Source organism: Antrostomus carolinensis, unplaced genomic scaffold (genome assembly GCF_000700745.2).
Source record: "Antrostomus carolinensis isolate BGI_N321 unplaced genomic scaffold, ASM70074v2 scaffold24356, whole genome shotgun sequence".
Classification (NCBI taxonomy): domain Eukaryota; kingdom Metazoa; phylum Chordata; class Aves; order Caprimulgiformes; family Caprimulgidae; genus Antrostomus; species Antrostomus carolinensis.
Window position 1 is genome coordinate 16199 of NW_010321539.1, and position 14077 is coordinate 30275.

At 38.7% G+C, this 14077-nt stretch overlaps 1 protein-coding gene across 1 annotated transcript in view; it reads left to right on the forward strand.

The window, feature by feature from the left end:
• The window catches only part of MCHR2 (melanin concentrating hormone receptor 2), a 22789-nt gene extending 9292 nt beyond the window's left edge, over window positions 1-13497 (forward strand). The window contains 3 exon segments of the mRNA XM_010169976.1: window positions 9721-9915; window positions 11935-12054; window positions 13173-13497. Coding sequence (XP_010168278.1) covers window positions 9721-9915; window positions 11935-12054; window positions 13173-13497 — 640 coding nt within the window.
• The last annotated feature ends 580 nt before the right edge of the window (window positions 13498-14077 follow it).

Consider the following 14077-nt stretch of genomic DNA (forward strand, 5'->3'; position numbering starts at 1 on the left):
CATTCCCCCTTGTTCTATCACTCCCTGCCCTTGTAAAAAGTCCCTCCCCAGCCTTCCTGTAGGCTGCTTCAGACACTGAAAGGTCACTATAAGGTCTCCCTGGGGCCTTCTCTTCTCCAGGCTGAACAGCCCCAACTCTCTCAGCCTGTCCTCATAAGAGAGGTGCTCCAGCCCTTGGATCATCCTTGTGGCCCTCCTCTGGACTTCCTGCTGTAGGTCTATATCCTTCTTGTGTTTGGGGCCCCAGAACTGGACGCAATACTTCAGGTGGGGTCTATTGAGAGCAGGAGAATCACCTTCCTTGACTTTCTGACCATGCTTCTCTTAATGCAGCCCAGGATACCGTTGACCTTTTAGGCTGTGCATGTGCATTGGCAGCTTATGTTGAGCTTCTCATCCTCCAGTACCCCTAAGTCCTTCTCCTCAGGGCTGCTTTCAATCCATTCTCCGCTCAGCCTGTATTTGTGCTTGGGATTGCCATGACCCATGTGTAGGACCTTGCACTTGGCCTTCATGAACTTCCAGAAGATATGACATCCTAATGAGGAAAGACAGCATGTCAAAACTTGGTATAAAAACCAGTTTACATCCCACGTAATGCCATGGCTTAAAAGAGACATTTGGGGTTTTTTTCCAAATTACTGAGAGTAAGCCTGTTCTTTCTATTTCGAGGCAAGTTTTTCTATGTCAAATACACTTGCCTGGGGAAAGCTCTTCAAATTACTTCCACTTGTTTTATTACTGCTAATAACACGTATAACACTATAGTGAAGTGAAAGAAAGGTTTTCCAGATAACAAGCTCCCAAACTGTCTAGTGCTTGATAGTTTCAGAAAAGCACCTCTGAATCAACCCATGAGCTTTCATTAAGTGAAAAGATTATATCAGCTATTTTGCAAAAAATCAGCGGAGTTTAACAGATTTTGTTTGACTGTAAAATCATGCTAAATTCACAATAAAAACAAGAAACAGAATTACACCTTAGTAAATGCTATGGTAATGTAGCATTGGACAGCTTCATTTTCTCATTCACATTGCTCAAAAAATAAATCATGTCTAAAGGAAGACAGCAGTAGATCAGACTTGGACAGGCACTTCCAGAAGTCTGAGCTGAATAAAATGACTGCCACATGCAAATTAATATCTGTCATACTGCTGGATAATGCTTTTATTCCCATAAATCCTCTACTTCATAGTAGGAGTGAACTTTGTCACGCAATTATCCAACAGAGATTTTAGTATTTCAGCTTTTTTCTTTTTTTTTTTTCAAATCAAATTTCTTTATAAGATCTTAAGAATGGCAAAACCAGCTGTTCTTTCCATGGAGCTTTAGGGGTCAATTTATGAGGGGTACAATGTAAAAAAGTTTGTTTTTCATTACTCACTTTAATATTAAGCAAAAAACATTAAGGAAAGCTGTAAAAACTATGAGTATGCATATTAAAATTTATGAGAAATTTCTTAAACTGACATCAAACACATTTTTTTAATACAGATTCATGTTTATGCTACAGGCAGATGTTACATAAATTAAACATGAATGAAACTTTGGTAGCAGAATTTTGCCTATTGGTTAAAAGAAAATTTCATAAGAAGCAACTCACCGCACCTGTTGTCTGGATGAGGATCCACATAGGCACACATAGACAACCATCCTAATGTGATTTACCCCTATGTACATGAAGAGTAAATCTGCCCGTTCAATGAAAATATCTCTATGCAAATCTGTTGAAAGTTAAATCAGAAGTGTACACTGCAGACAGCATGCCCTCAAGCCCAAATATTGAGATACTCTTATGTTGTAGCCTCTAGTGAGACAGGCAAGATGGTAAGATGGGTGAAAAGGGGGTCCAATGTGATATCCTACACAAATGTTGCTACCTGGAATATTCCAATAAGCCACTTGACTTAAATTGAAGCTGAGCATTGCAATTAGCAATGTTAGTAATGGTAAAGGAATGCTTTGACCTATGACATTTTAAAAAGAGCCAAGATTTATATGTTTGAAATAACTAATGCAGATTCAGAAGTCACATCGTTCCTTATTCCTTCATGGCACACAAGATGCAGCTGGTAAAGCCTCTGCCAGACTTTCTTTCAGTGACAGGAGGCTGTGAGGTATATCTCATTCTCTGTAGCATGAACCCACTGGAGCATGTCACAGGAAAATGCCACCGTTTGAGTCCCTTCTTACAGAGTGCACCTGTTTCTGATTATTTGTTTTACAAAATTTCGTTGTAAGAGAAGATGTAATCCTCTTGACAGGGGTTCAGTTGCCTATGATCCAAGGTATACTTTTGGTACGGAACAGCTGTATAATCTTGTTTCAGCCTCTTGAGAAAATTGCTAAATGCTAAGCTGTGCAAAAATAACTAAAGCAGAAAGGTAAGATGATTTAAGCCAGAGACCAGATTGTTGAGGTAGAGAGAGCTAGTGGCTCAAAGATTCAAGAAGAGAAACACTGGCATGAAGAGGTAAAAAAACACTAATGAAAATCAGGGAGTCTGAAGATGCTCCTTCATTCCCACTGACAGCTGTCCAGCAAAGACTCAAGGGTGCTATAGAGGGGTGGTAAGAGTACTACCACTTAGCCTAGGAGCTTGCTAGTCCTAGCTGTGTGTTGTCTATTGTAATAACCAATAAACCATTGCTTTTTGTTTAATATCCTCTTTGCAAACTGTCTCTGTGCATGGGAAAGGTCCCCTGAGCAGAGTCCTGAAGTCTGAGAGTTACCTAGGGTACCAGTCAATTTTGAGGGCTACATAAACTTTTATTTAGCCTGTTCCCTTAAGGCTTCAGGCACATAAATGGAGAGGTGAAGCTGGGAAGATAAATCTGGAGTAAGTAGCTCTGTGACAGCTGAGAAGAAACAGGCAGGTGTTCCCAGTGTTTGCAGTAGTCAAGATTGACAGGCATGAGAAAATATATTCCTAGTTTGTTGTAATGGTGCTCTAAGAAATATTTACCAAGGCAGTATCACTGGTAGGGTGGGGCCATATCTCTAGAAAAGTCATGGGCTTTCAGTTATTTAAAACCAGAACCATTTGATTTGCCATGGACTAATCCATTTATTCATTCTTCACACGCCTTTTTCTGTAGCTCCTTGCTTCACTTCACATGCAGTCACAAACACCCCAGCCAGAGGAAAAGGTAAAAGCCTTTTAAAAAGCTCAGTCTTCTGAGCATCCCATTTCCCTTTGAGTGTAGTACACTTTGCTGCCTCTTGGAGCAAGCCTAATAGAAGCACAGTTTAAGCCCATTCAGATAATATCTTAATAATTAACACTAATCAGCTAATTTCTATTAGTTGATTATATCAATAATATTATCAGTATAAGTATATTCATAGAATCATAGAATTATAGAACCACTTGAGTTGGAAAGGACCTTAAAGATCATCTAATTCTAACCCACCTGCTGTGGACAGGGTTGCCAACCACTAGATCAGGCTGCCCAGGGCCCCATCCAACCTGGCCTTGAATGCCTCCAGGGATGGAGCATCCACAACTTCTCTGGGCAACCTGTTCCAGTGCCTGACCACCCTCTGGGTGAAAAATTTCCTCCTAACATCTAAGCTAAATCTCCCCTCTCTTAGTTTAAAACCATTTCCCCTTGTCCTATCACTATCTGCCCATGTAAAAAGTCACTCTCCCTCCTGTTTATAAGCTCCCTTCAAGTACTGGAAGGCTGCAATGAGGTCTCCCCAGAGCCTTCTCTTCTCCAAGCTAAACAAGCCCAGCTCCCTCAGCCTTTCTTCATAAGAGAGGTGCTCCAGCCCTCTGATCATCTTCATGGCTCTCCTCTGGACCCACTCCAACAGCTCTACATCTTTATTGTGCTGGGGGCTCCAGGCCTGGACACAATACTCCAGATGGGGCCTCACAAGGGCAGAGTAGAGGGGGACAATCACCTCCCTCACCCTGCTGTCCACTCATCTTTTGATGCAGCCCAGGATACAGCTGGTCTTCTGGGCTGCAATCACGCACTGCTGGCTCATGTCAAGCTTCTCATCCACCAATATTGCGACAATATGCGATACATAGTAATCATGTTAGACCACAGGATCTCAAATATGACATGCTGAGATATGTCCAGAGGCAACAATAAAAGTGAGGAAAAATCCAAGCTCTTAAGACGCGTTTCCCCTCTGCTTATACTATGTGTTTGACAGAAGTACAATCATGTTTACGACTTTACTAGAAATCAGACAAGGTGATGTGCAGCTAGCTACAACATTAACTAAAAGCACATGCTCCCATGAAATATTTTATCTTTCAATGTGTCAACTTGGTTTTCTTGTTCATACCACATACTTTTGGTAATGGTTGATCTCATAGATGTTCCTCCAGGCAGCATTGTAACAGCAAGTTTGGCAGAAAAGCAAAAAGAAATGCAGTAATAAGCATGGATAACGGGCACCACATATCTGGTGCCTTGTACTTTTTGAGAGTTCTGCAGGCTCCATCACTGCCTCCTTCTCCAGCTCCCTGTGTCAGAGACACAGCTCAAATACTCCTGTTATTGTTTGTTTCAGGTAAGTATTCTTTAGACTTTTCCCAACAAAAGACTTTCTTATTACTGCTAATTACTTTGTCAGATGAGGGCACATGTCTGCCTTTAAGTTCCACTCTGTCTGAAGTGGAAATTACCCCTTATTTTAAAAACAGCATGTTTTCCCAAATGCAACACTCACATTTCACTTCACAAATTTATCATCAGACAATAGGTAAGATTGAAAATTACATCCAAACTGAAACAACCAATAAAAACCCAATGCTGCAAAAGAATGGAGACAAAAGCTGTGTGAAAAGTGTTTAGGGTGAGATTAATTTCTTATTGTCTGGGGAAGGGTCAGTCAGAATACCAGCAGACTGGAATAAGTTTTAGTTCTATTAAGAAAAAAAGAATCATTTACATTTACATTGAATTGAATTTGTGGTGGCGTTTTCATTCCATCCAACCTAATGATTTCCTTTTCATCTTTAAGCTCATTAAATGACTTTTTTTCCTTTGCTCAGATGAATATTAAAAATGAGAATTAGAAACCTGGGGAAATTACCCTTTATAGCCACATATTAGTATATGAAAAAGCCATCAAATAGTGTGAAAAGTCATCTTACAATACTTAGGGAAGTACACATGTACGCAGGATAGATTTTAAGGGATCATTAGTAACCTGCTCTTTACTTTTGTGAGAATCCGATGAAAACTCAACTGTGTGTCCAGGAAAACAATGTCCACATAGCAAAAGGAGCCAGGATCAGCCAGTGGAGTGACAGGCAGTCACAGGCAGTGACAGACACTTCTGGAGTTGGAAGGTGTGGATTGAGTACCCATCCCAAGGTTCCTTTGCACATATCATTCTTTCCCTTAACGATCTTCAATGCCCATTAACGCAGTTAGTTTTATTACGAACTACATTAGTCTGATAAACACTAAACTGCAGCTGCTATCAAAACAAATTGCATTCACTGGTTTTAAGTTTTGAGCTGCACTGGGCTCTGGTCCCTTGAGCGAAGGCAATATCATCCGTTAAGCCACACATCACATGGTGCCTTAAGAGCCTCAGCCTTTTGCGTTGCTAGCAGCCCTCTCTCTGAAGCTCTGTAGCTGGCTTTCTGCTGGCAGCTTTGCACCCGGTCACCCAAGCCACCGTGGCAGCCTTTCCCAGAGTCTCTGGAGCAACATTTTCCCCTTGTTCCCACGCTGCGGATCTTGCGTTGTTATCCTCCCAGCCCTGCACCTGCAAACCCAACAGCGCTGTAACAGTGGGTTCTCATGGGAAATGACTGCCACCACCGTGAGAATCACCCCTTCTTCCCTTCCCTTTTCCTACTATGCATTCAAACGTTCTGGTTGACATTAGTAGACCCAAAAACATGCATGCCCCAAACTTAACAACAAGTCAATGTGCAGCCTCAGCAAAGCATGCTCTCAGCAACACCAACAGCATCATAGGCAGGAGCCACTGGTAAGCAGTGAGTCCTGACGAAAACTATGTTGATACTGTGGAAAAGGTATTACAGGAGGAACCATGTAGTGCACTCGAGAAGAGATCCAGAGAAGGATGTTTGCCTGGAGCACCCTCATTCTTCTCTTCCACTCTCTCTTCTTTCATTTTGATTTTTCTCTTAAGGTAACTATATGCCATCAGCTACAGACCCTGATAATAAATCTCTGTGCATGTGAAGCTGTCTCAAAAACCTTTGTGCAATACACAGTTACACACTCTTAATAAAAGAACAAATAACCGATGTTTTCATGGTTAGGTACCTTGTGAGCTTAAGCAGATTGAAACAAAAGGGAGATCTCACTGAAACCTTCCTGCTAAGGAGAAACATATGGAAACATTAAGGAGTTTTTTGTATCACCCAACTGTAGGCACCAGCTACAGTTCAGTCTCTCGTTAACAGCAGGCAGTAGGCATGTCTAAGAGGTGATTCATAGGGTGTACAGAGAACACAGTACAGGATGGAGTATCATGCCCTGTCACTTTCCTTGCAGCTGGTGGGAAGAGAAGGGCCTGGTGAGGTACACTTCTTACTCTGGGTCAGCTTCTAATGTAACTTTTCTGTGCTTCCCCCCCGTATCTTATTTACATCTTACATGTTTTCATTTTCTCACAAATACTTCCTTTAATTCAGTTTATTCACTGATATTTTTGTAATGTCCATTGTAACTTTCTTCAGTATTCATTCTTTGGAAACATCTCTGATACTGATTTTAAAAAGATTTGTAGTTTTGCATGGAGATGTTATTGTTTGTACCACTTGAAAAGTGAAAGCAAGGCTCAAAGCATACATAGTATGCTGTGCTTCCATGGAGACTAAGAGACCAAATTTTGTGTAAAGAGGGAGTAATCACAAGTTTTAAGAACCTGAGAAGCCTGTAAATTACTCTCAATTACAGAGATCCTGTAAGCAGTATCGGTGTCAGAAGCTATTTCCATGAGGCAGCCAGTGAAACTGGAGAGGTAGCTGTACCAAGAATGGTACAAAGTAGTTCTACCATTGCAAATGTAGAGTATTACCGTTCTTTCTGTCACCATCATGAGGCCTGAGAATAACTGCATGAAATTAGACATAGCTTTTTAAGATATCATATTCCAGAAGAGCCTTTTGCTGATTCTAGCAATAATGACCATTACTTTAACCTTATATAGTGAAATGAACTTGATTGTTGCAAAGGTTGAATAATGAAATAATTTTTTTTCATACTCATATTCAAGCAAGACTGAAAATAATTTATTATCACATGAAATATGAATATTTCATTATCTTATGAAGTGGATCCTGATCTTTATGATATTTCCAGTTATTTACTGCTACCAGAAATGGCCTATTTAGTTCACAGTTTAATTAAACTTGGGGTTTCAGCCTGGCAAATGCACTATTCATCAGTCAGTCACTTTCTAAGTTTCTGTTCTCAGCTGCACTGAAGAAAACAGCGATCCTGGCTTTAGTTGAAAAAATGTAGTTACATACCAGGCTATCTGAAAACAAAATACAATGTTCAATTTGCACACATGGTATTAAAAATACCTATCTGGCTTCATGTGTTTTTAACAATGTAAATCTATAATACCTCCAATAAACTCTGTTCCTTTCCTTCTAATACTTTAAAAAACTTAATATACATCTACACCTGTTTTTCTTTCATAAAATACTTTTAAGAGGGAATCACATTCTTAAGAAGACTGTTCCTTCCAGGCTTTTGTGGTGTTTTTTCTGCATTTTTCTCACTTGATCTGTGAACATGAATAGCTCACTGGCAGAGAGAGAGAGTCATTTCTAGCTAAAGGTATAAGTTGAGAGAGATAGAGAATCAGTCTTTTATGTTACTACCTATTTAATGGCCCTTGTTCAGAAGACATCAAAAATACTAGTTTCTGGAGAAAAATTCTGCAAGAATTATGTGCTTTCCAAATCAACTTTCTCATATGGCTGAGCACAAGCGCTGTAGGATTCCACAAATAGAAGATAACCCTTTAGAATAAAGGTGCCTTCTTAGGCATTACCTGAAACCATCTTGACATTCATAGTATACTAGCTTGGAGTGTTTTGTTTTGTTGGGCTGTCATTTTTTTCTGACACTAAAAATGACACTTTTTAGTGTGAGAAAAGTGTCTCACTAAAATGAGCACTAAAATCCATTGAAAATTTCACCCATATTTAAATATTTTTCAGTTTTATCCTTTCGACTTGTACAGATTTTAAATACTCTGACAGGAATTCTACAGGGTGGAATTTGGTAGAGAAGCTGATAATAGTCCATCACCAAGAAAACTATTTCCAAGTATTGTTTAAATTCCTAATAATTTGTCTTTCAGATAGCAGCTACTAAATCACTCATTTTCAATTAATGTCAGAAAATTACAGTTTCAAAAGATTTCTGTGACTACAATTCAGTTTTCAGTCTTTTTGAAAGAAACTGAGTCAATCTAACTCCTGCAAGAGAGCTATGTTTCACTGCTACTACCTAAAACTCTTCCAGTATTTTGCATGGAAAAAAAGCATGTGTGATATAGTTGAAAAGAACAAAATGAAATTTTTGATCTATTTCATAGAGACTGGTCATAAAATAGACATTTTCTACCAAAAAATCTCCCCCAAAACCAACAAAACAAAACAACAACAAAAAAACTTTACAGAGCACAGTGAGTTTGACAGCCACAAAGCATTACCAAGACCCAGGGAAATGGAAATTTAAATTTTTAGTTTCCATCATATACTGTCTGCGCCCAGTACCTTTTGGCCAGGCTTTTGGCTGGTCCCAGTATGTCAGATTTTGTGTGTGCAAAAAATGGAAAGAAAAAGGAGAAAATTCATTGTTAGGTTTGTTTACTTTTGTTTAATTTATTCTAAGATGATGTGGCAATCTTCTTCCCAAAAATGTTGTTAAATTGTGAATTAGTAATCTTGTTAGTAGGTAGTCTGATCTCATCTGGAAATGAAAAGGTTTACCAAATGCAGGGGACTTTGTACTTACCCTACTCACTCCTAAAAAAGACAGAGGGAAAATACAACCCCCTTTATCATGACCTTCTTTTTTACAACACGCGAATTGTTGCATTTAATATTCTCCTTTCAGCTAAAAGATTGGCTGCTTAAATCCATTTTTATGTGATAGATTAATGTTTACCCCAACATTTTATAAAATCTGAAGGTCATGAAAAATAAGTTGAATTTGTTTTGTATCATAAACCACTGCTAACTAAAGGTTACCTCTAAGGTAGTGAAGTCTCCAGTTATATGGAGACTAAACATTTAAATTACAACTATAACAGACTTGAGCACTCCTAGAGTTAAAATATATCAGCAAGGTCTATTTTTTTAAAAAATAGCAGTCTTACCTATATTAAATTAGCTGCAGTCCTTTTCCAGAAATAATTTAGTCTCAGATTTTGTCTCTGTTTGCTTCTTTTATGTCTGAGTTTTTGAATTCTATCTCCTACATGCTAATTCACTATAATTTATTAAAAAATCTTATAATATTCATTAAATGATGTTGTGACCAAAAACATGATTAGTTATAACAAAACTTGTTGAAAGTTGATGTTGAATAAAAGCTATTCTGGCATGTTGAACTAGACAACTCTTAAAAAATGCATTTTCCTTCCCTTAGAATGGTTATTCTTAGAATTTTTATTTTGTGGTCAACAATGTGAACCTAAATATTTTATTGTTTTTCTATTATATTACTATGTTACCTGCTTTTACAGGTACCTTGCTCTTGTCCAGCCATTTCACCTAACCCACCTGAGAACAAGATCTAAGACAATTCGAGTCAATTTATGTTTATGGATGGCATCACTTATTCTGATGTTCCCTGTGTGGGTCTACTCAAAAGTAATAAAGTTCAAAGACGGTTTGGAAAGTTGTGCTTATGATCTAACCTCACCTGATGATGTTCTCTGGTAAGCTTTCAAAACTCAGAGGAACATGTCTTTAGCTGGTGTTGAGGATGCCACCCATTTTGTTTTTGACAACTCTGACCTGGCAGATGGATGCATGGATGGATGGATGGATGAATAGAAGGGTGAATAGACGGATGGAATAGAATTAAAGGCTGAAGCTGTCTTGTATCATTCAAAGCATTGCATCTTAGATTGTATTGGTAATATGTAGGCAGCCTCAACACAGTCAAGTGCAACAAGACAGCTCCCACATAGCAAATATAACATTGAAGGATTTCTATTTCTCCTTATCTTCTCTTGCTGCATTTAGACAACTGTTGTTCACAAATGGGAACTCATTGCCCTTTCTGACCTGACAGACTGTCATGTTTGGAAAATATAGATCACAGAAGAGATTAAACACTCCTCAAATTGCATACATGACTTTCCAGTATGGCCAAGCAGATTTCTGTCTATTTGTTGAATTCAAGCTAGTTTGTTGAGTGATGACTAGCAAGGGACATAAAATAAAATTTTTAAAACCTTATGTAACAGAGAGCAAATTTTGACTGATACCAATTGTTTTTATATTAGCATGTTTGTTTGGGTAAGGAAGATATTTCGGAGTGAGTATCCCAATTTTCTCTAGTTACCACACTTGAGTTCACGTTACTCAGCAGTCTCAGATCACATGATCGGTATTTTTCTCAGGTGAAATTAGACTGGAAAACGTGCTCCAGGAAGTCAATGAAAGGAATCCAACCACTGTTTTATACTCAGTCCTCAATTCACAGGATCCAATTACAGAAAATTCAAAGTTACACTCCCTAACATGAGAATAATTGTTATGTCCTAAGCACCAAGTACTTCACTCCAGAGATTTTCACTATTCATTTGTACTACTTGTTAATATAGACAAAGCCTCAGAGTGTATTCCAGCCTTTTTTGTTCTAGCTTCCCTTCCCCCTCCCCTCTCCCAACTGAATTGCAACCAGATTTTTAATGGGATTAATTCTAACCCCAGAAGACCAAAAAAAAAGAGAACAGAATGTGTAACAGTACAGAAGTTAAATATTTTAATGTCTGCAAAGCCTGATGAAATTCACTGCTGAAGACTTGAGGTACTAGTAAAAACTATCCTGGACATATGAATTAGTATTTTCAAGAACTTATGAAGGACGTGAGACCCCCAATAGCCTGAAAGAAATTGGATAAAATAGGAGAAAAACAGGTTGAAAGGATTTTGGGAGTTCAGTCTAGTCCGTCCTCTCTCATATGTCATGATCAATTGCCAGAGGCTTGTTTAATTCCACATAAGAGATTTTAACGCAGAAAAGTATGAAGACAAGTAAAAGGAGACTCTGGTAGATAGAGTAAAAAGCAATGAACTTTAATAACCAGAAAGTTTAACAAATTATTAAACTGTCAATCTGTAAAGTGATAAGAAAAACTCAATGTTTATTTGTCAGGAACAGATTATAACAAAACAATCTAATTTCCTTCTTTGATGGAAAGTTCTACATTTGCTAAAGAGTAATGGAAATGAGATATCTTGAACTGTAACAAAATGCCAGCAAGCCAACTAAGAAAGATGATGTAGATTACACTACACTAATGATGTAAGAATGCTTGAAAAAACTGTGCTCAGAAGGTGATCATCACTGGTCTACTCTCAGACTAGCAAAATGTCAGGGGACTAAGCAGACTGTGTACTGTATAAATGCTTGCAAGAATTTTCACTAATTTTACAGGTGAAGGAAAAAGCACACAAATACAGAATTTAGAAAGATGAGAGATATAATTTGTAGTTATCTTCTTGTAGTCAACATTACCTCTAGAAGTGCTGAACACAGACTTTAATACTTAAAAGTACTTGCAGTTCTAGGTACTTGCTGCTAACCAAATAAGCTCCGTGTATCTCTAATCAAGAATCAAAAATCAGAGACTACTTTATGAAAAATGTCATTTATATTTTTTTACATTTATGAGGTAGTCTTTGTGTAATCACCATGTTTGTTCTCTTTGTATTTTGTTTTGCAGGTATACACTTTATCTTACTATAACAACTTTCTTTTTTCCTTTACCGCTGACAATTATTTGCTACATTTTAATTTTATGTTACGCATGGGAGATGTACCAGTAAAACAAGAAAGCAGGAAGGTAAAGTATTATTCATGCTTCTTCCTATGCCACATGCTCTGCTCAGGCTGTAAAGGTTTTATATGTAACAGGCTAAAAGGAATAGTCCTAAAACAACATTTGGGCACTGCATCATACAACTTTCAGTGCTTCAGACACTGCCTTAGGTTCCCAGGAAAAAAACTGTGGACGGGATTCAGGGGAGGGAGCAAGATAACCCAATTAGAAGGAAAAACTGAGGAGAAAGTTGTGGGCGAAGTCCTCAGCTTGTCTGAGGACAAAAAAAAGGCACAACCCAACCCTGTACTTCTGGCTGTGGGAGGGCACCTACCCATCCAGGCCCTGTGGCTCCAAGATCTCAGTTTAAGGATTAGAAAACCCTGGGAAAACATGGGTGCCAGGTCTGGTACCAGCTGCCATGCCCCAGGGAGCTGCAGGTTGGGTTCCTCCAGGCTGCATTGCACCTCCTGTGGGAAGGGGACTCCAGAACCCACAAAAATCCCTCTGTTCACAGCCTGGGGAAGTCTAGGCAGGAAAAGAAAATTGACATATGAAACAGATGAAATACAATTTCCCAGTTTCCATGACAGCAGCTCCTGGTCAGTATGTTTTAGTCCTAGGACTACATGCTTTGGATTTCAGCTTGTACCAATTTCCTATGAAAAAGGAAATTGATTTCCATTTTAGTGTGGTTTTTAATTCCTCAAGCAGGAGGATCATTTGCTTCTTTGCTCTAAGTCTCCTTTGAGCTCATAATAATCGTGTTTTAACTGTATGTTCCTGTTCTAGTTGTTAGTAAAAAAAGGGTAGTCATAGATGAAAAGGGATGCAAAGCTATATAGCTCTGATGTTGAAAAAGAGTAAGCATTTTTAATGAAAATAATTGTCAGTGTTTCATCAAATATATGTAAACAATTCTCAGTGGCTCCTGTGTGTGTGTGACATAGGATTAAATTTGGCCTAAGCAGAAGATACAATAATGTGCAAACAACAAAAAAATGAAGTTGTGGAGAGCTGGCTTCTGCTTGCCCTGTAGGTGAATTTGGCCTCAAATGACTGCTATTCGTTAGTACACTCAATCCATGCTATCATTTTCCCACCTTGACTTTCCATGTTAGGGATCTTTCTCTGTTTTGCAGTTACACCGCTGGTATCCCCCGACAAGGAGTCATGAGGCTTACCAAGATGGTGTTTGCTCTGGTCAGCGTGTTTGTGGTAAGTGCTGCCCCGTTCCACGTGATCCAGCTCATGAATCTTCAGGTTTCTCAGCCAACCCTTGCCTTCTATGTAGGCTACTATGTTTCCATCTGCCTCAGCTATGCCAGCAGCACCATTAATCCCTTTCTCTACGTCTTGCTTAGTGGGAACTTCAAGAAGCGTCTCCGGCAATGCACAAATGTGGAAGTCAAGATGGCAGAATGGGATATCAACATCATTGAAAACATCCTCAAGTCAAGTTTTTGAAAGGAGGGTCTTCTCCCAAGAAAAATGCATTATCTATGTGCAGATTTTATTGGTCACAATAGATGGGCCTGATTTCACTTCCTTTGTGAAAGTGTAACTTAGAAGTGGTTTTGTTGTTGGAATTGCACCTATGTCAAACCTGTGTGAGACAAGGATCTGCTGCACTGTTTGAAAGGTTAGAACTTTAGAAGGAGAGATTCTCTGCAAAAGCATTCTTTGTTGCTGTGCCATTGCCTTTCTTTATGATGTTTTGCACATAGATGAAGCAAATGTATGGAGACAAAAGTGAATTTAAAAATCTGTAGTCCTCTGGTAGTAAGAAGATAGAATGATGGTGGTAGACATGTGGGATCTGACATTGTGTGTGAAGTCATGGAAACTGTAAGTGAATGACCAAAAGAGACTTAGTTACTGATAACTCAAAAGGGGGTAACTATTGATTTTTATCCTATCTACAGCTGTCTCAGCTGGCACTTGCTTCTGCAGCTATTAAAGACAGGGGAAAGACATAAAAGACCCTTTCAGAGGAAAACCGCTTTTGAATTAACCTTTGTACATGTCCTTGCAAACAAAGAAGTTA